At 38.3% G+C, this 26,210-nt stretch overlaps 1 protein-coding gene across 5 annotated transcripts in view; it reads right to left on the reverse strand.

The window, feature by feature from the left end:
* The window catches only part of GABRG3 (gamma-aminobutyric acid type A receptor subunit gamma3), a 342,277-nt gene that overhangs the window by 55,995 nt on the left and 260,072 nt on the right, over positions 1-26,210 (reverse strand). For all 5 annotated transcript variants that reach the window (XM_009666387.2, XM_009666383.2, XM_068923174.1 and 2 more), the window contains one exon: positions 13,415-13,552. In XM_009666387.2, coding sequence (XP_009664682.1) covers positions 13,415-13,552 — 138 coding nt within the window. The remainder of the gene's footprint in view (positions 1-13,414; positions 13,553-26,210) is intronic.

Raw genomic sequence — 26,210 nt, forward strand, 5'->3', positions numbered from 1 at the left:
GGTATTACTAGAACAGCTATTTGGCCTAATGTTTTGTATTAATATATTGACATATGCTTAACAGTATTTATTTTCTCAGAGGCAGCCTTATAAATATATTAACTAGATTGAGAGAAATTCAAACCAGAGTGGACCAAGAGACAGATGAAGAGCATTATCCTCAATTCTGGCTTCAGATTTGTCTAAAGTTTCACACTTCTTTGACAAGTGTTGACCTGCAGCAGGAAGATGTATAGAAATTTCAATATATTTTTAACGACTTTATGTGCTTCATAGCAGCCTGTATGCCTACACAGAGCCTAGCAAACAAGGTATAAGATGTGTCTCTTCAAACTACTTCACAGTTCTTCTGTGATTCTGTTACTTCACTTTACTAAAAGAATTCCTGTTCTTAACCAATAATACTTAAGGAATAATTTGGCACACCATTTAATAGTATGCAAAAGACATGTCTGAAGCTATGGACCTGAAGAGCAGAAAACTCTCCAGATATTTTTCTACTCTAACTGCTCCTACTGTAGGTCTGCAGTTAACTTTGATACCTACTTGAATTAAAATGTGGGTGGTGGATCTGTACTTCTTAGATGAAAATATTCATTTTATACTTACATAAAAATAAGCTGCTCTCCTTATATACAACATCATGCATTGTTTTGTTTTGTTTTGTTTATTTTCCAGATCCAGGACAGACCTGAAAGATTTGAACAAGTGAAATCTTACTGCAATGGCAAGCACTTAAAATAACAGATAGCTGTGGATTGTTTCTGTTCATGAAAGATAAGGTAGATGGGATTACAAAACTCTTGCATTGAGAAGGAACCTAGATCTTTAATGTAGCTGAGCCAGTCTTTGGGGGGCTATGTCAGGATGACAATTTAAATTTTCCTCTCCCATGAGAGTGAGTACAAGACAGTCCACAGCAATGGTAACATTCTGAAAAACAGGGAAAGATTTTGGAAGAGAGGCTTAGAACAAAATGCCACCCTAACTATTTTGCAAAATTTCCTTTTTTTGATGGATTGGGTGATAATCTATTTTGGTGTCTTCTGCCAAGTTTATTTTGAAAACACTGCAATGCACTGTGACTGATGAAAGCCCAGATTTGTATCACGGCCAAACTTGGCACAAGTGCCAGAAGTTCACCTTTGGTTCTCTATGGCATGTTATGGTAACCCTGGCCATGACTGGCTTCCTTACATTTCAGGAACACGACCACATGTTATACCATGGCATTATTATGCTTGCATCTGCTGGAAGGTTTTGAAACTTCCTAGATACATATTCCTGTACTATATCATTTCTTTACCTATCTCACAGAATATCAGGCTCTATGGCAGATAATGGAAAGAATCATACTGGCTTCAGTAGGTGTTGGATCAATCCAGCATCAGGCAACTAATCATAGAAGAGATTTTGGTTCTTGCCAGTGTAGCTAGGAAACAAGAGTTGACTGAAATGGAGTTATTATTACAAACAGCACCTGACTGTTGTGAATAATAGCTGCAGAAAACGGTCCTAGAGGCAAAGAGCTACCATGACCACACAACGAGAATCTGGGAACATGACCCTGATATCAAAGAGCAAATGCTAAATTTAGAGAAATCTTCCAGTACATAACTAATCTGTGCTGCACTTTTTATAAGCTATGACAAATTAAAATTTAAAAAGATGCTCAGCACTCGTCTGCTACATGTAAATAGTCATCCAATTTTGTATCTAAAAATTGTCATTAAGATTGTTGGTTCACTAGTAAAAGAAAATATAAAATATCCTTTGCAATACTGTGCATTCTAAATTAAGCACAATTGCTGCTTCTGAAAGGGGTTAAGATAACATTGTAACAACCTTGAGTAAAGGGTAAACCTACACTTTTGATTGAGCCAACCATAAATCAACAACACAGTGATGGAATGACAATGATGGAACTAGGAATAAAAGCCAGTTGTGCTAGGATAGCAAGAGTCTAGAAAGTCAGTCTCAGCTCTATACATGCAAAGAGGTTCACACTTTTATATAATGTCTTTCCAACCCCATTACTGTGATATTAATAGCAGAAACTGTGTCATCAGTCTATGTTCTAGACCATAAAATCTCAACACTTGCTTCACAATCTGAGTCAAAATATTCTCAATGTGTACCTTTTAAGGAGTAAATATAGCTATTGTTGCAAATATGCTTTGTATTTTGTGCATTAAGGACATTTGTAATGCCATTCTCACTGCAGTTAGTGTCGTTTTTATTGAAATACTTCCCTCTCTTCTTGGTGCTCTTGCCACTGCAGAAGGCATGTTACTGCCTTTATATACTTAGTCCAATAGACCCAAGGGTTGTACCTCTAAGGGCTTTGGTATCATGTATGCAGCAATAAACTTCTCCCTTGGAGGTGCCTGGCCACACAATAGTACCTGCAGAACCAACCTTTTGGGGAATCTCAGCAGCAACTAGGGGGGGGAGCTGGGCATCTCAGAACAAATCCATGAAGGCCATCAACTTGCCATGCTGTCATCTAAGCTAGGCAGGAAAAAATGCAGATGAGGAGAAGGGGCTGCAAGGAAGTCCTCTATTGCTGTGAAGATTTTTCAACTCTGAAATTTCTTTTGAAGTGAAGAAATCTATATTTTCTTTTCCTAGCAAAAACATGGAAGCAACAGCAGCCTTCTGCTTTTTACATTGTGGCCTAGCCACTTAGCCAGGACACGTGAGACCCAAGTCCCTACCTCTCAAGTAAGCAATTTTGCTAGCGTTCAGGCTAAATACTGAAATAGGCTCATAAAGCTCCTAATACTGCTATTAAATACTTGGTCATTCTTTTAAGTTCAGAGGAGAGCTCAGGTCAACAACTCCAAGCTCTGATTTATGGTTACAGGAGAACAAGGTCACTCGCCTATTCCTTCATGCCACATGAATTGTCCCGGAAGAGAAAGCAAAGTAGTTTCAGCAGAAGGAAGTAGGAGATTGAGACCACATTAGAAAAAGGAGTAATAAATATGACATTCCAAATGGATCAGTGAATTAAGATATCAATTCAAGAGCCTTATAAGGCTAGGTACATATGAAACTACCAAAATATGGAGCTATTGGATAAAACTCAGCCAAAGAAAAACTGGAGACTGTGTAGCACAGGTTTCACCCAATGTGAAAATTTGATCTTTAAAAAGGATCACTTAAAATACAGGTATTTTATGGAAAAAAATATTTTCTTCAGGAACTTTCCCTTAAGAAACAAAAACGAGTGAAGACATGCTTATAAGACTTCCAGTACCTCTTTTTTTTCTTTTGTTTCTACCCTAAAGTTTTCCTTTATTTCTAATATCTCTCTCCAGTTGCAGCAGTAAAGGCCTATACAAGGGACACTAAGCAATTGTCTCCACAAGACAAAGAATGAAACCAATTATATACGCAGTTCTACCAAACATTCAAAATATGTAGAGGAAAAATATCCTCTCCGCTCCTCCAGTTCCTTTTGTATTATTCAAAAACAGAATAAGAAAGGTGTTTCTAGAGCATATTATATTTAGCCTGATGGTATCCTGTAAAGCGGAACTTTCTTAATTGTTCGTGACTGAACAATTATTTACTTAGAACTGTAGTTTAAAAGATCTTTTCAAGCTATTATATTTCAGCATCAGCAGAAAAGTTCCATTAACTGCAATAGGCTATTGGTAAGTTACAGATCGCTCTGTTTTAAAGCTATGAACTTTGTCAGCCATTTTTATAGCAAGAACAGCAAGTGCTGTACTTGGGCAATGTAAAAGTTTTGATCCTCCTAAGTATCAATCAAACTTGTATCCAACACATGAAAAGAGTTCACTGGAATAGAAGGATTATTAGTAATTGTTTATTTAATTATTATATTTCCCACCTGTGTGGCAAATGACAAAATTATCAGAATCTATCATGAGAAGTGTGCAATATCACAGCAAGATGAATTACTGATAAAATAAAAAATTACATTTCTCCTAGAAAAACTACAACTTATTGAAAATATTACTTCAGACTGATTATCACTTGACAGGTGAATATTTTTTAAACGTCAGTACAGCCAGCGCTGATTATCTCTGCTAAAATGGGATTTGATTTATTGCCAATACTGTATCAGAGAGGAAAACTGTCAACAAAAAGATTATTGCTAAATCTTTGTATAAACAAGCTCATTTTCTGCTTTCTCATGAATTAGTGTTTACTGTCAGAAGGGAAGTCTTGCTATACTCCCTCACTCCAGATATGATTACAGTGACAAGGATTTTCAGTATTAACCTCTTTCTCTGAAATCAGCAGGAAACACATCAGCTGAAGAACAACAGCCAATGCAAATCCATACTTTATACTTGAACCTGCACACGGAGTCATTTTAAGCTCTATAAACATTCAGGGTTTGAAGGTGTTATTGGGATCATATTTCATGATGAAGTAGGAAAAAGGAACAGGATAAAAATAAGAGAGTGAATTCATTATGTATGCCATGGGTCCGTTCTGTGGATCAATACTAAGTATTATTTTCAACTTATCTGAAGCCCTAAAGGGGATTTTCTGTTCTTGCACTGACTCTGATGAATTTCTTTATGGAGAAAGCTGTGGACAAAGTTGCAAACAGGACAGAAAAGATGAGTTCAAACTAAGTTGTAAGTGCTGATGTGCTTTGTGCATCTCTCTGTGTCAAGGTAGCAAGTAGAGGTATTTTCAGCACCAGAGCTGGAGAATTGAACAAGAAGGGCTTCAAAGAGGGTTTTCCAGACATCTGTTAGCTGGCAATGCTGGAGCTGCAAGGGATGAGAGGGTCACAGGCCCATTTGGGCAGAAGACCCTTTCAAGAACTTGAGGGCAGTGTATGTGTATGTGTTCATGCAGGTAAGGAGAGAAAGCAGAAAGGGGTATGATACAGAGATGGGGGCAGCAAAGTCGGGTGAGGCACTCCGGGCTGTCTGTATGCTTCTGTCTATCAATCAGCTACAAAAATAAACTTATATTCAGCTTGACTCAACACAGAATTTTAGCTCAAGTACTAATTTCTGAAGAAGCTGTGAGTCTAAATAACAGAAACAGAATTTTTGAAAGCCTAAACCTGATTTAATGAACTGTGGGAACACAAGCAAATACAGTTTGCACGTTTGCACAGACTAAAATTCAGACCCCAAATTTCAAGAGTCAAGGACAGCTGGGAGAATATTTACATCTACTTAATACAAGGGCTGTCCAAGGACAGCTAGGAGAATATTTACATCTACTTAACACAAAGGAACTATGAGAACAGGTAATATCTAGAAGTTGCTGAAGGTCAGCGGAGATGTGTCGAAACTGAACAGCCACAGAGCCAAGCAATAGAGCATTCTCCCACCAAAAACATTTTCTGTTCTACCTCTTTGTGGACTGAGATGCTGTCTCTTTCCACATACAGATGCCCAATACAGAGAAGATCGTGTCTGGCATTACAGGACAGTGATTTCTCAGCTTCTGGACTGCAGAGCTGCAACTACACTTGTACCAAGTTAAAAAAAAAAACAAAAAAAGTCCTATTATCTTTCTCCCTTTCTGAACTCACATGAGGATTCAGGCAGGATATAGCCTAGAATGAGAAAAAAAGTAAATAAATAGTAACCTATTTTATACTTATGGTCTTTGTTCAAAAATACCATACTTTTCTGCTTTAAAGTGATATACAAAGTGTTCCCAATAAAGGGCATAGCCAAGGTAAAAGCCATAAGTTAGAGAGAGCTTACAGCACATAATAAACAAAGTCCCTCCGTAACCAAAAACAGTGGAAAAATAAAGTCATCTTCCAGACTTCCACTTCCCTTGTTAATAGTTGCAGAATCGCATATCTGACTTTTGATGGCAGACACTCTGAAAATATAGGAAATGGTGGCTGGGGAGGTCTCTCCAATCCTACCAGCTACCCTTCCCCTCATCTAGATCTCCAGACCAGTAGACATCCTTTTGCAGAATCGGGACTGAGGGATGTGAGGCAACAGAAGTATTTCTGCACAAGAAGGATAGAGTTTGTTTTTTTTTTTTTTTTGTGGCTGGAGCAAAGAGGAGGGAACACTACCTGGAACCCCAACAGCCAAGAGCAGATGATTTCTGGAGGCTTTACACCAAAGTTTAGCTGGCCACTTCATGTTAAAGTATTTGAGATTATGTGATATCCCAGCTGAAGCAGGGCAAGCTCCTGCAGTGCCAAGCTGGTAAAAACAGGCACTGCTTTCAAATGACATGGCACATTTAGCTGAGGCTCTACTAGTCTGCTTCAGAATGCCATGTGATAAAGAAAAGTATAAGCACTATAGCCAACTGAGGTAATGCGTGCCAGATTTCACCGAACTTGGTATTTGAGACTAAAACAAATTACAAACACAGTTGTCCCGGGAAGAATACATCGATGACAAACACTCTCTGGTGTGTCATCAGGACATAGTGGGACATGAAGAAATGTCCATAACGTTTAAAAACTAAAAGAGCTTCATAAGTATTCATTAAGTAAATGTCTTCAGATCAAGCACTTGGTGAAGGAGAAGGTGTGGCTGAATGAGATCTTTAAAAGTATACACAGACAGAATCATACTAAACAATTATGACATTTTGTCCATCCTTTTCCATTCATTGCCAGGGTCCTGAGTGCACCCATGGGCTCCAATTGCCCTAATTAGCCTGTAGCCATCCTGTAATCCTCCTTTGCAACCTGTTCCCCACACTGAGGGCTTTAGTTGCCTGTGCTCAATTCTGATACAGCACAGCTGGGTAACCTTAGATCAGACTGGTGGAAAAACAGCTAAGTTGTAAGCAAGAGCTGGGGCCTCCTCCTGCTTTCTCTTGGTTCTTGCCTGAGCTATGCTGTAGATATGCCACGCCTGGCCTACCTTGCTAACTTGACTTCCAGGCTGCACTGTGTTCCTGCCTCACGAAGGCAGACCTGCCTGGTGATCCCTGGCCTACTGTCTAAACCTTGTTACTGTCACTGGGCTGGCCTCGTTCTTCTTGTCTCTGTACTGTAGGTCTATGTCCCTTGTCAGTAAGGTCATTGTCCCTGCCCACCTTGTTGTCACCCTTGCCTCCTGGCTCACCTTCTCTTGAAGAGAAACCCACTCCTGCTCCTTCTTGAAACTCATAATTCGTATTATCTCTGTGGCTTAGACCTCAAGGATACTTGGGAATTGTTGTCTGTACAGACTGCTGCAAACACCCACACGCATCTAGCAATTTGAAAAGTCCATGCTTACAGGGTCATCTTAGAGGACCTATCATGCCTTCAGCTCTATGGAGCAAGACTCCTAAAATTCCGGACTATCTAAATATCTCTTTCTTTGTGCTCTTGTTTCTGAGTTACAAGTAAGGATGTGCCTTCTCAACACAAGCAGTTCAGTTCACCGTGCTTTCCAGAGAAGCATTATGATGCTGAATAAAGCAGCTGCAACAACCTAGGGATTTACCTAGCAGTTTTAATCATTTCATTTTTGTGTTTATATTACTTCAGCCATTTTAATAATTTTATTGTCACCCCTTTGGCCTAGTACAGAGTTGCATGTGGCATTCAAAAATAAACAGAAATGAACTGCAGAACCTTTGCTGGAAGCCTATTTTCATAGGTATTAATATCTCTGTTCCACCAAGCACAATAGGTATTTTGCCGACAGTGAACAAAGCCATGGAGAAAGAATCTGTATATAATATCTATATTGCAAAAGAAAACCTGGCTTGCTACAGTCCAGGCTTAAACAAAAGCACTTCAAGCAGCACTTACAAAACACCAGTCACATGTATGTATTCAAGCCTTGTGTAGTCATTCTGCCACCATTCTGCTGTGCGGGTTCCCTGTCACTGGTGGTTTGGCTAAAAATGACAGCTGCTTTCCAAACCTGCTTGTTAAATACCTCCCCCAACAAGCACTATTGCCCATCTCCCTTCCCAGGAGTTGTGCTGCCTGCACTTGGCTCAGCCAGCGGCTCCTCCTCCTGCCCTTCCCTGTGTGCACCTTGCCCACGGTGCCCCTTCCCACGCCTGCACTCTCTTCCTGAGGCTGCTGTTGGCCCACGTCGCTTTGCGCCCACCCCAGCGCGGACTGATAACCCCTCCGCAACACACCTTTGAGCCGCCGTGTTCCTCTGCTTCCTTTGGTCAGGGAAGGGACTGCACGGTCTTTTTCTTTAGCCGTGACAAAGGTCTATTACCCCTTTTACAGTAGGTGGGTACTGCAGTTTGGCCGCCAAAATCTCCAGTATCAAGTGCTTCCCTCCCTTACTAATATGCAATCACTTAAACTCTGACCATGCAGACTCTCTGTGCCTAGGGTTAAGCAACCGGGAAGCAGACAACAGCAAAAAGTGAGCAGATGTGTGGATGTTGAAATGGTTTCTAAACACAGCTGTTCTTTGCTCGCCTCATACAAGAGCTTGACAGCTGAAAACTTTCTCCTGTCTTAGTTTCTTCAGTGTGGTGGATAAACCTCAGGGAGCACGTTAGTCTTGTGACAAAGCTGAGGTTCATCTGCTTGTGTCTGCCTGCCTCTGATCCATCCCTTGACCTGGGGTGGGAGGGGTTCCTCCAGTGAAATCAGACCTCCTTATAAAAACATGTCTATTCCTTCCCTTCTCCTGCCCAAAGCTATTTATGTAGGTCTTTGCATATTCCTAAAATACATGTTCTCCCTACGAACACTTGCTTTCTTGTTTTTGCTGTGGGTTGTTTTCTTACTTGTCAGGTACCGAATCCCCTGCAACAGAGTATATTTTTTAAAATGTGTTGTTACTAGCATCAGACAACACGTTGTCCCAAAGAGCTTCCATCTGAATCAGTGACAACGGATACCGACCTTGCTTTGCAGCCCTGCGATATAAGGCTGACAGCTGAGGCACTTGCTGAGATAGCAATTTCAAAATATAAAGCAGAATTTGGAAGCTGTATGGCAGGCACACTCTACTAATCATCTCCTATCCAACGTATAAAAAGGTGTATTTTTTATGGCAGCAATTGTGGCTATTTATTTGGGAATGGGTATTGGTACTTAGGGGGTTGTTCAGAATGTGTGAAATGATACTTGTTGTCCAGTTCTGTATATTTCATTTTTAATTGTCATTTATCATTTATTAAAGATTATAAATAGGGCACTTTTATGAGGTTTTGTTTTTCTAATGAATTATCTTGAACTTATTTATGTAAAGGCTTCTTTGGACTGCACAAATCTCTCGGGCTAAAGGCATCTGAATAAGAACATAAATAGAACTTGTATGATGTGAAGACGTTCTCAAGTAAATGAAAATTAGATTCAGTAGCTACAAGGTCTTTGTGTTTAGCTAGCAGTGTAAAAAGTGGAGTGGGTTTAAAAAGAATGAATAGGCTTCCCCTGGGGCAGATGTTAGCAGAAAAGTGCTAAACAACACTACAGCTCTCTCCATGAGTTTTGCTCATGGATTCCCTCATGTTTCATGTTTCTGCTTTTCTTTGCCCAACTATACTTGGAAAGACTGGGATTCAGAAACCTGAAGTCTACTGCAAAAACATACAGAGTACTTTTGAGGATGAAATTCTCTATCCCTCTCTCCCTTCTTCCTGATCACCCTTCCCTTGGCTTATTTACAATTTTAAAATTTCAGATTTTTTACCTCATATGCAGTTCCTCTATTTTTCACAGCTCAATCCCAGGCAGCTTAGGAGCATTCCCTCTATGTTAATTACCTTTTTCAGCCTTACTTGACATTATAGCAAGAAAAGTGGCACCTAGTATCATGCTAGATGGCAATATGCCATTTCTTCCCTACTTGTGAATTAGTTTGATATCACCTGAGAGCAAGAGCTTACTTAGGCTACAGACTGAAACTGAAAAGCACATGACCTCAAAACCAGCACATGACCTCTGCTGTGTATTTCATGTTCTTACCATATATAATAGATATTTATCTAGTTATGTTTTTGGCATGAAATTTAAAAAGTGCTCCAAAGAAAAAGTTGACTACCTCTTCCTGATGGCTACAAAAAACTTTCTTTGGCTGCTAGATTATTTTAACAGAGGTTAGCCTTCTTGAGAGAACAAGTCACCACTTGCATAAAGTAGGAGATGTTCTCATATTGCTTAGATCCAGAAATACTGGCTTTGCGACAGCTGGCTTCCTACTTGTATGCTTCTGAAATTGCCTTAGATTAGTATAAAGGTTATTTAGATACCTAAAAAAAGATTTGGAAAGACTGAAAGAATATCAAATAGCAGAACTCTGCTGTGTACATAATCTGGCCATTTCATGGTGAAAATGACTACCCAGAAATGGTTTACGCACATGCCGGAAGAACAGCAGCGTGTTACTGTGTGGTCAGTGTGAGCTGTCTTCATTATAACTGAAATACCGCCGAAAAGGAGCTAAAAAAGGCATATTTGAATAGCATACAGGGAGGTAACACCGTGGCAGCTCTCATATTACAGATGAACACACACTTTAGTGAGAGGTAATAGTGTCATAAAACAGCAGAAAGGTATATATTAGAAGTAAAAAAGACATTAGGTTATTGAATCTATCTCCTGCTAGTGCAGGACTGTTCCCTCCAGTACATTTTCTCATACTTTGTCTAGTCTACTTTTAAATGTCCTGTATAATGGTAGTTTCCATAATTTCCCTTGGGATGAACAGATGATAGTTTAGTACTTCCCTTTGTCAGGAAGCTTCTGTTGATATTCTGCCGGCTTTTCTCTGCTTTACTCCATCTCATTACTCTGAATTATTCCCTGTGTAGCACTCTAAATAATGCTGCTCTTTCTCTCTGTCCAAAGTCTGCAAAAGGATTGAGGCTGGTGGGCCTTTATGGACTCCCAGGTGGCTCAGAGAGGCTCCATACCCAACTTGAGGCTAGCTGCTGGGAAATAGCCAGTTTGGGGAGCAGCCTGGAGGTGGCATGTTCCTAGACGTTGGCGCCCATATTCATACCCAGAGTGTCTTAGGGGCAGTCTCCCCGTCCCTGTAGCTTTTGAGTAGATACGCCACAGACCTGCCATGACAGAACCTAGCATCTTGTTTTTGACTGCCCTTAGCTCTGTGGCAAAGGAGATGGGACACATGTAGGTAACAGAGGCAGGCTCCCTTCATCAAACATTGTCCTCAATGTGGGAAGCAACAGCCTTCGGTGCACCCTAGGGCAGGAATTCTCAAACTGTTTGGATAGCGCTATCTTTCTGCTAACAGTTTGGCATGTGCCACAGCACAGCTGCCCTTTTATCCTGCCTGTTCACACATACCTATGTGCTCACAGGAAGAGATAGCAGAATTATCTTAGATAATTCCCTCCATTTTGGTAGTCCTTGCTCTACAGCATGGAGATTGCTTAAGCTTTTTCAATGCACCTGTTGGTTTTCCTTTGCCCTGCCCCTAGGCTTGCTCTTGACAGTAAATAATGTGGTTGTTCAGTATACCGGGCCTTGAAAGTACCTTAAAATATACTACAAATACAGTCAGAGGGTCTGTTCTAAGCAAATTCACATTCATGTACAAACTCAGGTTTTTATTTTTCACGTCTTTAATATATTTGCTGACTCCTAGAGAGCCCCTTCTCAGCCATCTGCTGGCCAGAATAAAGCGGCCATATGCACAGCTCATTTTTCTACCTAATAACACCAGTGACTGTCTGACCTATTCATTTTATGTTGTTTCTTTAAGGTAATTTCCACAGCCTCTTGATAGCTTTTCCATTCATTGTTTGGATAAACTCCGTTTTGCCAACAACCATTTGCCACTGGGATGCCTTTAGGAGAATACAAATGTCTTGCTGGCTTCAGTAGCTATACTTTAATGATGCTGTTAGGTTTTGCACTCACAGACATAGGTGGATAGAAGCAGTAATGGCAACAGGAGGAAAAGCATACTGTCAGCTAACTCATCTTAATAGGAACTTGGCACATACTAAAAAGAGCACAGGAAATATTTTCTCTCCTTGATCCTCATTAACCATTTACCAACTTCAAAAAGACATCCATAGAGCTGGTTTTGTCCTATGCAAAGGAAGAGGTTAATTGATCTATTTTACAGGGACACTGTCAGCATCTCAGTATGGCTGACTGCGTAATTCTTCTTGCGCATGTATTTAGCAGTTTTTGACAAAAAATCAAGGTGGCAGCACTCAGGATATGAGCACAGTAGGAAGAGCAGGATTTTCTCTCATATTCTTGCCATCCTTCCTGATGAGTGGCATGCCTGCATACACAGATACTTGATTAATTTGGTATTTTCTACTTTACTTTTATCCACCAACTCCTGGTTCAACTTATGTTTAACTCAGGTGAACAAATTTTCATGGGCATTCCTTAGAAACTTGCATTCCTGAGAAACTTACAGACTACAAGGATTTGTATCCATAACAAAAGAGAACTTTTCCATGTGCTCTGTTCGCAGTACTTTCCTCTGATCAGCTACAAACCCAAAAGACTCACTAAAGCTTTAGAGGCACTTTACTAAAAAAATTGCCATCCAGTCCTCAGATTACATCACTAATGTTAGTGGGTGGGCCATAACCCAACAGCAGCAGTTTCAGAGATTAGTAAATTTTTTTTTTTATTCACTGTGTTTCTGAAATAATAACATAGCTCTGCATAAATCTTGCAAAAAAAAAATTGGATTTTTCAAAAATTCACCACCAGTTAATAGTAAAGCAGAAGATTGCTTCTAGCAGTCTGTGGTCATGGAGCTTACTTCAGAGACAGAATAATCATGGAATTTTACTTCAGAGTCATGTATAATGTTTACCTATTGTTTGAACTTTATGACAATTTATCTATTAAGTGCTTCACGTACTTTTTATATCACATAATGTGTAACTTTTCAATTTAAATAATGTATGCTATTTATACATCTTTTCCCCTATGTTGCTATTATTACAGTGAAGAACAAGACTTCTAAAGAAATAAAATAGATATCATTAGATTCTAATAACAATCAGCTAGAAAGGTCAACGGCAAAGGCATTTATAAACTGAGAGACAGTGCCTTTGAAATACTAAGAAAAATACTAAACCTGTAGCTGAACAATTAACTCCTCATGAAAGTGTCCAGCTTCGTTAGCCCTACCACACTGCTCTGGCTAAGGCAACAGTAATCAATACTGTTGCAGCTCAAAATCTTTCTTTTCAATTTATGATCAAAACATAAGTCTCAGTGGAGGATGGCTTAATACAATTAAATGAGGAACAAGAATCAAGTAGTAACTTCAAGTATATTACAAAGAGTTATGTCAACGTTACTCCTCAGTTTGTTAAATTACAAGGAGAGTAGAGAAAAAAAGAAGTTTTCCAAAATCAGATAAAGTCAATAGTTCTGGAGTCTGCACTTTAGAAGTTTTCATATGAACACATTGCAGTAAAACTAAACTTGAACAAAAGTAAACTTGAAGAACATATTTTGAAATGCTTAATTTTTCAAATGAAACAATACCATTTATGTCATGCTTACCTGCAGAGGTCTTCACAATTTCTGAAGTGTTTCTAAGACCCATAAAGTCAAACTGATAGAGTCTCCAAGACTTCTGGTCAGCAGCCTCGACTGAATTTTTTCTCCATCTGTAAATCATTTCCTCTTTAGGGTAGCCGTCTGGAAATTCAAACATATATAAGTATTCCATTTCATAAAAAAGATTCTGTAAAATAGTTTTTTTTTTTCATGTATTTATGGCTATTTGGAATATCTACATTTCTGATTTGTTGCTTTCCTGGCCATTTTGGTGATACAATTCAACTGAAGGGTTTTCTGGCACACCAAAATACAGCTATAATTCTGACAAAACTATGTTTTCATAATCTTTTTTTTTTTCTGGTGGAGACAAATTCTAATTGGTTCTATCAGAAGGAGATCTCTTCAGCTATGCAGAGACTGAAGTAACTTGAGGTGCACACACAGAAATACACTGCTTTGCATATGCTCTGAATAAACTGAAAAATAGCAGCATGTTAAAAAAAACAAATATGGAGTCAGATGTATACAAATGAAAAGGACAGATTATTTTTAAAATGACAATAGCTCTAATGTGATTTGAACTACTGTATTTCTGAAGTGAGCTCACTACAGCGCAGCAAAGCAAATTTTTAATCAGCATGGGATTTTTTAAGTGATTATGCCATCATACTACTTCTAAAGGCTGTGGTATTTAATGAAGCATCACCTGATGTCTACAGCTGAAATAGCTTCTGAAAGTCTTGTTTTATCAATTAGCACTAACAGTCATAATTAATTTTCTTGCCCACTATTTAATTTCCTTTTTTATTAGACATCGACATTTCCCAATACAAGTCCAACAACAAATCTCCTACTGCCCTAACCATAATAACAGACCATCTAGAAAACTACAGCAAGCCCATCCCAGTCGACTAGGGAGCACTCTAATGCATAATCCACTAAGTTCCTATTCATCTAATAATTAATAAAGGAGATGTAGACAACAAGGCAAATTACAAGCAGAACAATGGCAATAGCCAGTTAATATAACTACCTTATCAGTAGTTTTGAGTTCTGATAAATTTTGACATTTGTGTTGCAAAACACCCTCTCTGGTCATGGTGCTACTTCCTTCCCGCTAGGAAGAACTACCTTCTTCATCTTATTTAAGGTTCTACCCCACTGTGGCATTGTTATAAGGTGTGCATGACCTCATTTATCCCTCTTACTAACACAGCATGAAAAATATCCACATGTCCTTCTTTTCTAATCTTTAGAAAATGACTATGTGTTAATTCAAAATGCCACATCCACATATTCTCCATCAGTGTAAATAAAGAAATAAACAACCCAGCTAAATAATAACTAAAAGCCCCACTGTTTGCTCTTAGAACTCTTGCTGCCAAGCAAATTTCACTGCCAGTTCTGCTGCAATGATCTGTGAGATTGATTTAAAGGTTAATTTTTTTTTTGCCTGGCAGATTATGGCAGAGGAGGCAGTGGGACAATGCAAGAATCAAAGCTTTACAGGGCCTGCAAGCTTTGGCTTTGTAGCTCAACATCCTCTGAAATCTCAAGCCTGGCCCCTCACTAACCGAGATCTCCGATGACATTTCTAGCTGAACAATGTTTCCGTCTAGCTGAAAGCTCTACTTTCTACCTTAGAAGCCTTCTCAAATTGGTTTCTTTTTGGAGAATTGGATGCGTGCCCTCAGTTCATAAGGGAAGGAGCATCAAACAGCCGCCTGGCCACACCAAGGCGGGTATGACTCTCACCAGCTGGCAGAGGCAGAGCAACCACTTCCCCAGAAAGTGGTACCAGGATTACAACAGAGGCTGCCACACAGTCGGGCTCCTAATTGGACGTGCGAGGGTGGGCTTGCCATGTGTTACAGTAGAAACAAAACCATCACCCTATCAAACTCCCCGCATCAGCTAAAGCTGTAGATCTTATTGCTCTAAGTGCCAATTTGCAGATTTAGCAGGCAGTAGATGGTGTCTCTATTCTTGGTAACTTGCAGGTGAATTCTAAAATTTTCCTTCATTAAGGTCACACAGAGTGCAGCAAAATATTAGGCTCTTAAGAAGCTGGATTGCATCTGCAGTAAGAAAGAAGAATATACCTGCGAGACATACTCCTGCAAAAATAGCTTCAGAGAAGATGAACCTATCTTCAACCACACTGAGTTCACTAATAGTTTGGGGGAAAGACTAGTTTAGGGAGAGAGGGGATCTTGTAAATGTCAACATATTTCATTTGACATGTTTGAAATTAAGTATCTCAGCCCTGAAACGTTTCATCTGAACATTTTAAAAATGAAACCTTTTAACTTCATTGAGGCTTTTTTTTTCTTTTATTAGGATTTTACCATAATAATTGCAGGTAAAATGTTTTTAAAGTCCTGGAAATTAAAAAAAAAAAGAGTTCATACATTATTTTAAGTTTATCTAAAATGAATTTTTAATTTTTTTCCAAATTTCACTGAAAAAAAATTATGTTCTAATCAGTCTTGAATACAATTTCTTCCTGTTTTCTTGGCTTTTTTTTCACACCCTCTATCCAGCCCACCAAAAATCCATTACATTCTCTGTAATCTTAGAAACCTGCTGTCATATGATTCAAGCATAGCTACTTATCCTGGCATGAGAAGTATGTGGTCAAGAACGAGTTCAGGAGACTCTTATCCTTCAGTATTTTTCCAAGGTTCTTTGACTAAAAAGCGACAAATTCAACTTGAGAATGACTACTTTCAGTATTACTCATTTTATTTAAACAGTAAGCAACTGATTTCAGGAGACCATCATGCTCTTTTAATAATAGTCCCCTTAATCCACAGTTACTGACATCTGCTCTTACAGTGGCTGGGATACTTACATCAAAGGAGATAAGCACAAGTGATTCAATTGGGGTTGTTTCAACCTGTTAAATAACTGCTGTTATGTTCTGCCCCAGTGTCAGGTGATTTCGCTTTTCAATTCATTTAAAGGATGTAGCATTTCTTACAGAATAATGACACATCTATTTGGACAGTGTATCACACCTAGGATTCATTTAACTTACAGAATGGACTACCGAGTATGCCAGTTCATGATGGTTCTTATTCCAGTGATAAGCAGTATTTCTTGTATACAACCTAATTGCTTCTAGCCCTCTAAGTGCTTCATTTCAGAAAATATCAGACCTGGAGACTTCGGTGCTTCTAAAAGAAAATGCATCCTCTACAGTTCAGCCCACAACACAACTTGAGAGTTTATTATCTATAGAAATGTCTGTTTCCTTTCACTTCCCTAGCATGACAAATGGCAGTAAATTACCTGAAATTCTTGACCCTGTGGTATTCAGCCATTCACTCTGAACAAATTGGCATCAAGTGTATTTACACTGTCAGGTTGCTTTAGGTTACGTAAGAACATCCATACGGAGGCAGGCAGGGCGAAGCCCCAAGAAGGCTAGCAGGCAATCCCAGAGCTGCCAGTAAGGGCTGCTTCAGAAATGGCATGGAAACAAGACAAACATGACACCCGAGTGACACTGCTGTGTTACAGCCTTCCCGGTTCTGGCAGTCTGTGACTTAGGAACTTCTTAGCCAAAAGGTGTATTGGCATCTTCATTTCTCCTCCCATGAATTTCTTCAATTGTCTTTAAATTATCCTATTCTTTGACCCTATGGTTACTTTGTAGGTATTCACATCTTCCATGGGATTTAGATTTATATGCTACTATATCAAACAATTTTAGTAAGCATCTTGACCGTTTGGATTTTTGTAAGACTAGCACTAAAGACACTTGTAAAATCAAGTCAAGAACACATTTTGTAGAAGTTATTTCTTTAGAAGCCCACTGGGAAGTATGCATGTAATCCTTCCTGTTTACTTTCACCAAATATATTTCACGGCTATCCCAGTTAATACAGATGATTTGTTCCTTCTTTATTTTACTCAAAGGCTTAAATATATACATTTTCAAAGTGTACCGCAGACTTTAATTCTCATGATGCAAACACTGCTAAGTAATAAATGTACTTTTTACTATTTTGGAGGTGGATCTATTATAATAGAAAGTGAAATAGTCTTGGTAACCTGCAAGGTTGTGTGGATTTTGTTTTATTTCCCTTTCATTAGTTCAATAATTGAACTCATGTTACCACATCTGCCAACGTAGCATTTATAACTGACAGTATAACTGATATATTCCATTATATTATAACTGATATAACAAATATTTAAACCTCATTCTTCATGTTCCTACTGCCTCACTTTCTATAGAAACTAGGCGATTTGGGCTGAAGGATTCACTGAAGTGCTAGCAAAAATGGCCTCTGAAAGTAACATCCAGAAGTATCACGAGTGCAAGTCCCACTGAAATTCAGGCCTGAGTTACTAGCTAAAGTCAAGGCCCAAAACATTTCCAGGCTGAAAGAGAGGCATATGCAATTACAAGGTAGCAGCTGAAAAACAGTCACATAGCCCTAATGCATATTTGCTACAGGAATCAGCACTGATGGAAAAGTAACAACTTGCATATAGCCATTGATCTATCTGTGTCTATTAGCGCATGCTTCCTCTAAGTTTGATTTCCCTGATATTACTATTGGTCTGAAATCAATGCTGGATTTTTTTTTGTTTCACCTTCTTTTCTGTGAGAATGGGCCTGTTTCAGGAAAGAAGTGGAGATGGAAAGAAGATAGCAGGATGGAGGTCATGTCAGAAAGGACACAGACAACTGGAAAAACTAGTTTCTATCCACAATAATTTACATGGAAATGTATCCCCTAAAAATAGTATAAATGGGAGACGGGGGAAAAAACCCTCTTTCATTTTTTCAGGCAAATTTGCCCCCTCTGTGAAATTAGTTTGTTTATTTTACTGCTGATTCTTCATACTTTGTGTTCACATATAATACAGGCAGACCCCACTTGTACAACAACAAAAGAGAAAGGAATGATACAACAAAGAAGCTCTTCTCTCTTTCCTAGCCTTAGGAAAATTTGTATGCTCAGAACATGCAAGAAGGAGTTAATGGAAGCAGCAGCAAAGCTGAAAATATGGGGGAAGCAGGCAAGAAAGGAAGGATGGGTTCAGTTAAGTATCTGCCAGGAAGCTGATGCTTGTGACAGGGCTATATATTTGAAAGACATAGCTGGATTCTGGGAAGGCTCTGCTTTCCAGGAGTATGAGATACACATTCAAAGTCAGGAGAAAGTGTGATCTGAAAGACAAACTGTCGCTATCAGCTAGTACTCAAGAGTTTACACAACAGACATGGAGGGAGTGTTGTAGATTTAATTACTGAAGATGAAGGTGTTTAGGAGAGGACACACAACACAATTAGAGGCAGGCGACGAGCAGCCCTTTATACCTTATCCATAACCAGCTGCTTCCAGATACACTTTGCTAGAATTCAGCTTCCTCTGATGCTACTTAGTAAACTCCTTTTAGGCCTAATCTGGATGCCTCTGTCAACATAGCCTCAGTCAGATGAGGGGGCTAATGAAGTCCAGAAATGCGCCCTTCTGCAGTACCGCGCTATGGATGACAAATCACATACTTCCACAGAAGCCATCTGAGCTCTTTTTCTTGTAAGCAAGCTTTATGAATGCTTCTTCATCGGCAAGCAAACTACACTTCTAAATCCAAACTTCTCAACATTTGGGAGGAAGAGGTTTCTCAGAGATCCATTCCCATATCTGTCCAGTGTTTGGTCTAACTTAGCAAACATGCATGTTTTTAACTATGAGAATCAGCAGGTTCCCCTACTAAAAATGATACTACCTTAGTTTTCATGATCATACACACTTATTAAGCATAATTAGATGGCACAAAGAGCAAAGATCCAATTCAGTTAGTTTAAAATAAAAAACAAAAATCTTAAGGGATGTAGCAATTTCATAGATTATTGTGTTTTCACAAGGGACCCATTGGGATAGATTGAAGCAGAAGTAGGGAATGAGAAGAGAAGCATTTCACTATGTTTACTTAAGACCTACGCAAAAAAAACCTCTTACTTGTTATTTAATGCAGATTGATTTCTCTCTGTCCACAAATGAAAGTGACTAGCTTTTTTCTCACTCACTGCTTAAAAATTTAATGATGATTTTAAAAGGCAACTATAATAAAAAAAAAAACAAAACAACATGAATGCTCTAAAGATAGCTTTAAAATCTGAAATGATTTATTTCAACAGTTGTAGATAACTGCACTGAGGTGATAACTACAGCAATTATAAACGTTATTCTTTGCCCTATTTGCTTGCATTGGTAATTGGCACCTTATTAACAGTACATTAGCTCATGGAAAAAAATCTACCAACATAATCATAACTGCAGAGTAATGGATCTAATACTGTCCTCACGTTAAAGGATACATCTCCCATTGAAGAGAATATGGTTTTCTACCTAAAAATGTGCTTTACTGCGATTGTGATATCACTTTGGCTAAGAAATAGATGATCCAGCCAGCATCATCAACAGTATTGCTTAATTATTCTTTTACCTTAGACTAATTTTGTTTGGAGGGAAGTGCTAATAGAACTTACTGGTACATTGTACAGCAGCTTAGCTCTTGGGAGGAATTTGTGGCATCAATGCATCTTTTGGGCCTTCAAAATAGAAAGGGGGAAAAGGGAAGTGTTGCTGTCAGAGGACCTAATCTGGTGCAAGTAAGTCCTAAAAGAAGGATTTTTTTTTTGTTAACCAGCTCTTGCAGGAGATAAGCATTCTCTTCATTCTTTGCCACTCATAGAAAATTTTTTATCTTGCCTCAAAGAAAGAGAGAAGAGAATAACAAGGTGAAGAGGAGCTGGAAAAGAATGTAGAAAAGAAAGAGCAGGAGTGGACTGAAAAGAGAGACCAAATTTTTCCATAGATGTCTTGATATGTGGCTTTTCCATGTGCTCCCTTCCTCAAATAAGAATAGTTTTCTTTTAACATCCAATAAATGCTTCTCATATATTAGTGCTATGATTTTTTCCCAAACGGTCACACCCCAGTGGTGAAAAATCTCCATTTGAAATATCAGATTCTAAACAATAGGTAAAATGGGTTGAAATTACAGTAAGAAAATAAGGCAATTCTGTTACTTGGTCACACCTTTGTACATTATGTTCACCTGTCATTATGTTCACCAAAAAAAAATTTTCATTTTATGCTCCTTTGGAGTTGGTACCAAGAGCGATATGTCTTTGGAAAATGGTTCTTTTTATCATATTTTGTTCCTATAATTACACTTTTGTATAGTCTTGCAAAAGCCTTCCCCTTTTCTGGAAAAAAGTCTCATCTTACAGACTCTGTTTCTGTTTTGTTACGCTTTTTCATTTATTTACTCATTTTTATTTTCTCGCTAATAGTTCTGTTTGGAAGGTAATTTTCAGAAGCCTTGCACACAGCAATTGCTTTTGCCTGTTTCCTTGCATTGCTCTGGCTAGCAAATATCTCACAAATTATTCCATTGCTAATTAGAACACCTGCTAAATGTTCAGATTCCTCTGATTTAGCTATTCTGCCACCTCATTTTAACATCATTAATGGTAAACGGGCTCATCTTAAACTTAGTATATTGGATACAAACTGTACCTTGTCCAAAGAGCATTCTTGCAAGGACCAGAATACTTTGGACATATATGAAAACCTTGTTTAGCCATATATAGTCTTGTTCATACTTCTGCTTGATTACATACTTCACCCTAACCTCCTGTTCTGTTGCATATAGAGCAATGTGAAGATTTTACCCTTCTTAGTTCTCTGCAATACCACTGCCTTGCAGAAAAAAATGAAAATCCTGAAACTACTTCAGGTTCTGTCCTGAATGTATCTAGAACGTGTACTTGCTCTCTTCTCCACATATTTTACAAGTCTTCTGCTTATAAACAACGATGTCAGAAAGAGATGAGAATTCATTTTCTAAGCCCCTGTACTTATTTTTCCTTGCTAACATAGCTACCTTATAATGATCTTCACATCTCTTTGTCATGCGCATTAGACCAAAGAGTAATCCAGGACTTTATTGATAATGAGGTTTAGACGTTTTTTTGGTAACACAGATCACGTCTCAAATTTCTCTTGGCTTTGAGATTGTGATTTCAGGGAAGTGGAAAGCTTCAGAAACAAATGGTAAAGAAAAGGCATTTCAGAGGCTGTTGCATCCTGTGCCACTGCTCCAGCCATGCTAGACCTTATATACCCCAGGCAACTATGCACAAAGGTGGGAAGCTTCACCTGGGTACTTGGTGTTCTTGGGATGTGGGGAAAAAAGACTCAACTAGCCAGCAATATCATCTCTTAGCCCTTCATTTATCTGGACTTAAGCGTGGCCCAGGATATTTACTGAATGATGCTAAGAATTCAAGAGCTAGATACACTGCTGATGAGATTAGCCTCATTATTGTCTTGCTAAACACGCACACAGAGTTCTGTAATGGAAAACAAACAGCGTAAAATGAATACTTTAGCAGTTAAAATTTTGTATTTGGCTCAGTGCAGGGACTCAAATAGGAAGATAAAAATCACTGCTCTTTACCTTTTGTAACTGACTAGCAAAAACTATCATGCCACATGCATGATTTTCTCATGTCCCTTTAGATATGAATTCTGTGCTGGTTGTGCTGAGAGCAGATTTTTAGGTGCTTCACAAGATTCTCCCTGATATTTGCAAAGTCTAAGTGGCTGCATACTCAAGTAGCATCTCAGGCAATGGCAATCATTCACATTTTTCTGCATAAATCATGATGCTTAGTTCAGCCCTATGAAAGAGGAAGCCAGCATAATAAAAAAGAGCAGTTTAAAAACATTTGGAGGAATTAGAGCAAGTCAAAGGTCATATAATCAGATTTTAAAACCAACTGGTGCCTAGATGGGGACAAGTTAGAAAACAGAGCTATAAAAAAACAGCCAAAGTGGACCACAAACCTCATATCTTATCAAACGAATACCTGTCAATTCTACAAATCTTTGATCTGCTGACATTCTCTATAGCCAGGATGCAGCCTCCCTGATTTATTCATTCAACTTGCACTTTCACTGAAGATGCTTAATGAAGTAGCCCTTCTAAAGTAATTGCCTAAATTCCTCATGACTACTCTGGACAGAAGCACTGCAGAAAGATGCTGGCTAAATGAGGGCAAACACCTAATCTGGAAAATACTTTTTTTCCCTATTAACTATGGCACCTCAAATTTAAGTGCAGAATAAGTGTATAAATTAAATGCAGTATATTCCATCAAAGTTCTTTCACACAAACATACGTGCATCAAAGATACCCCATAAATGCTCAGTGTCCACTTCAACTACTTTGGATATTCTTTGATGAGAAACAGGTAGTATGATCTTGCCTTTATACCTTTTAATGGCAAGAATTAACTGTATGTTCAGCACAGGACTACAAAGATTTCCCTGTGATTATCCCGATGAGGCAGACAACATTTTTACTTCATCCATTACTTTGTTATAAGAAATGCTGAGGAAATGTGTTTTGACTCGCCTGAAATCAAATAATGAATGACAAAAGATGCTGATGGAGACTCAGAGGCCTAATAATGTAAAAAATAAGGCCGTAAATAACCCAGGAAATGATAGAAAATCTACCAGTAAAGTTTTTTTACTCCATGCAAAGGGAGAGAAATGGACAGAACATAATTTACTTACAGGAAGGTTCTTCCTTTCATTAACAAGTGATCTATACAAGCTTTTTACTTCAACACTTGACATAAGGATCTTTTTAACACTGAGCACCCATTTTGTGTTTCTCATATGGCAATGACAGGATCTGAAGACTACGCTAAACATTCTTAAACCTTATATTACAACTGCTGCTCAATAATTAATATGTATATTACACGTTAAGTATAAGTGCAACTAAAGAGGGATCTACATTAGCAGCGCAGTAAGGCAATATTATGATTAGAAGAATACTATAATCAAAATGCAAATATAAGTAACTAAGCTATTCATTGTACAAAGTACATTAAAAAGTATATTAAAGTATACTAAAAATTGGCAAAGAATATCCTACATTTCTAAAGAAAGACAAGAAAAGTTCATATTCTCATACAAAATAATCCTAATAATTAGTTAAGCACAGTTGAAAAGCAAATGACTCTCACAGTTTGAAGACAGCTGTTAAAATGAAGTAGTAAGAATATCCACAGCTGTCCTAATGTCGACCTATTTATCAGTGCCCAATTTCTGGGTCTTGAAAAACTCTACAACCTGTTCATATCGTCCCCTCTACAGAAACCTTCCAGTGTGGGATATGATACTGAAGGTGGATGTATTAGAAGATCCAATTTCAGTTACATAAGTCATTGCAATCATATATTCAGCTGGCACAGTCCATTGGGTTTGTGACTAGCCTGAACTGCACATTTTCAAACCCAGTAGAATTTAGATATCAACAATATTTTTTCTGAATTACCATGAAACCCATTTTAGACTTCACAGCAGCTACACCACCAAAGCTTTATGGCTTCCAAAAGCTGTCAGAGATGTGCCATGCTCAGTCAACATCGCTTTAATGGAAGCAAGTTACAAACTGAAAATTACCATGCAAGACCATCATGACTTTACATAGGTCTTTTCAGAATGCATCGTGAATGGTTAACAGAAGGTAAAACATCAGAATATTCAAACCAAAAATATAGCTTCATTTCCAAGTACTGTCATTTCATTGTAGAAAAGAGCAATTTGCAGTATAAACTCAAAACTAAACACAAAATTTCCTTTGGCCTGAGACTAAGCAGGGTTAACTTTTAAAAGATTTTTGAAGTACTGTTGTTGTTGGAAAAAAAAAGGTATAAAAATATTTTTATTGAAAGACTCATCCCTCTGTTTTACATCACGGTATAACTTAACATCTGTAACTGACTTTATTGGAAAATCTCCCTGAACAAAAAAGGACTTATTTACAACTATATTCTTCCAGCTAGATTTTTTCAGTCTGTCAGCTCTTTACAAAGAAATGAATGGAATCTGCTTGTTCATGTGTCTATCGCAATTACGTAAGTATATTTTCAGTCATTTACTTATGTCAGATTGGCAAGCACACCCACATTCGCACAAAATAAGCTTTTATAGCCATGTAAGGTAAGGCAACAAAGAGAATTCTACTTTTAGTTGTATTTTGCTAGTTTTCAATTTTATCTCCATAGGACTTTTCTACACCTTATCAGCATAGCATGCAAGACTAGGCAACTCAAGTTAAATGGTAATATACTTTTTGTATCCCATAACTCTTAGAAAAAGACTAGTTCCTGAGCAGATGTAATGGCTAAGATGTAATATCTCTGTTCCTAATAACAGCTCATCAGAAATTATCTGAGCAATGTAAGTTTCAGATGAACATGAAGTTTTGTTGAGTCTGATACATTTATAGCCATGATCAATTAAATTAGGAAGGGCCCTGAACCGCTTTCCTTTAGATGCCAGCAACAGTACTATGATGAATTAGTAAATACATTAATTTTGAATCCACTAAATTTGGCCTGCATCTTCTATGGAAGCATTTGTTACCTTGCATTTGATACCTTGGTTTGACATTTACTTTTCAAGCATCTCAGGGTTATATTTTTCTAGTTAACATCTTCCTTCTCCCGAACTCTATTATTTCTATTTCGTTTACTCTCAAGATATTGCTTATGGAAATTAGATGATGTTCCTATGTAAGGTACCATTCCAAGTATTCATGTCCTTTCTCACCTTTTGAGGTACATGTATATTCATCTCAGAGACCCTACTGTGCTGCATCTGTACATCTCACTGTCTTAATTTCTTGCCAAGGTATGTTATTTCCAGTTCATGAAACTGTTATTGTGGTTAGGTTTGCTTTAGTTCAGCAATAAAGTTCTTTATAAAGCTACTAAGGAGTCATACTCTCTTCCTCTTCTCCCGAAATCCCCATGCTAACTATAAACCTCAATATCTCATACTATACAAGAAGGTAAATTCTGAGTTTCCTGGTAGCTTCTTTTCTCAGTTAATCAGTTATTGCTCCTAAGATTGATTGCAGGACTGTGGCTGAGCTAAGGCTGAAGAACCCAACTCATATAGATGTTATATATCTATATATATATCCTGGCCTAAAAAACAAAGAGATTAGCCATACTTGCACTTGCATACTTGCATAGGCATTTCAGTTTTCCATGCAGTGCAATATTCCTAAACTCACAGTTTCATAGACAGCTTTGACTTTAGTTACCTGAGAAGTATTAAGATCAAATTGTTCAGTTTCAGAACAAGGTACTATCCAAAGTAGGACTGCATATCAGCTGCCTGTCTTTTCACTGACACCTTTTTCCCACAGGTGCAGAACAAAACACTCTTTAAGCTTTCTGCCATTTTGTTCTGCTTCATTTCTTGCAAGGTTTTAAAACAGCAGCATTTCATAGCAGCATGCAACACAACTGGCTCCAACAGCTCTGCGTCCTCCAAAGGCTACAGTTCCCCAAAGTACTTCCAGGGCATCAGCTCATAGACCCGAGAATGTGGTGGCTACATGGGTGCTCCAAGCTTTGCCAAAGCATTCTTGCTGCAACATAGGGAGCCTCGCAACCCTGTACCAGCTCTCTGGCCCATGGCTAAGTCTCAGTGAAATTGCCTTTCTTGTGCCTACATTTTTGAAAGAAAATATTTATCTGCGTTTCCAGTTCTTGGGAAACCTTTTCTGAAAAACACACGCTTTTGTGTGTGTTTATATTTAAACAAAAATCATCTCCATATAAAACAGATTCTTTGTGTAAGATCCTGACTGTGAGAACCCCTTTTTTGGAATTTTTGAGACAGCTCTAGTCTTAGTTTCTTCCCAAGTTCCCCACTATTTTGCATTCTTG

This window comes from Struthio camelus, chromosome 1 (genome assembly GCF_040807025.1).
Source record: "Struthio camelus isolate bStrCam1 chromosome 1, bStrCam1.hap1, whole genome shotgun sequence".
NCBI classification, from domain to species: domain Eukaryota; kingdom Metazoa; phylum Chordata; class Aves; order Struthioniformes; family Struthionidae; genus Struthio; species Struthio camelus.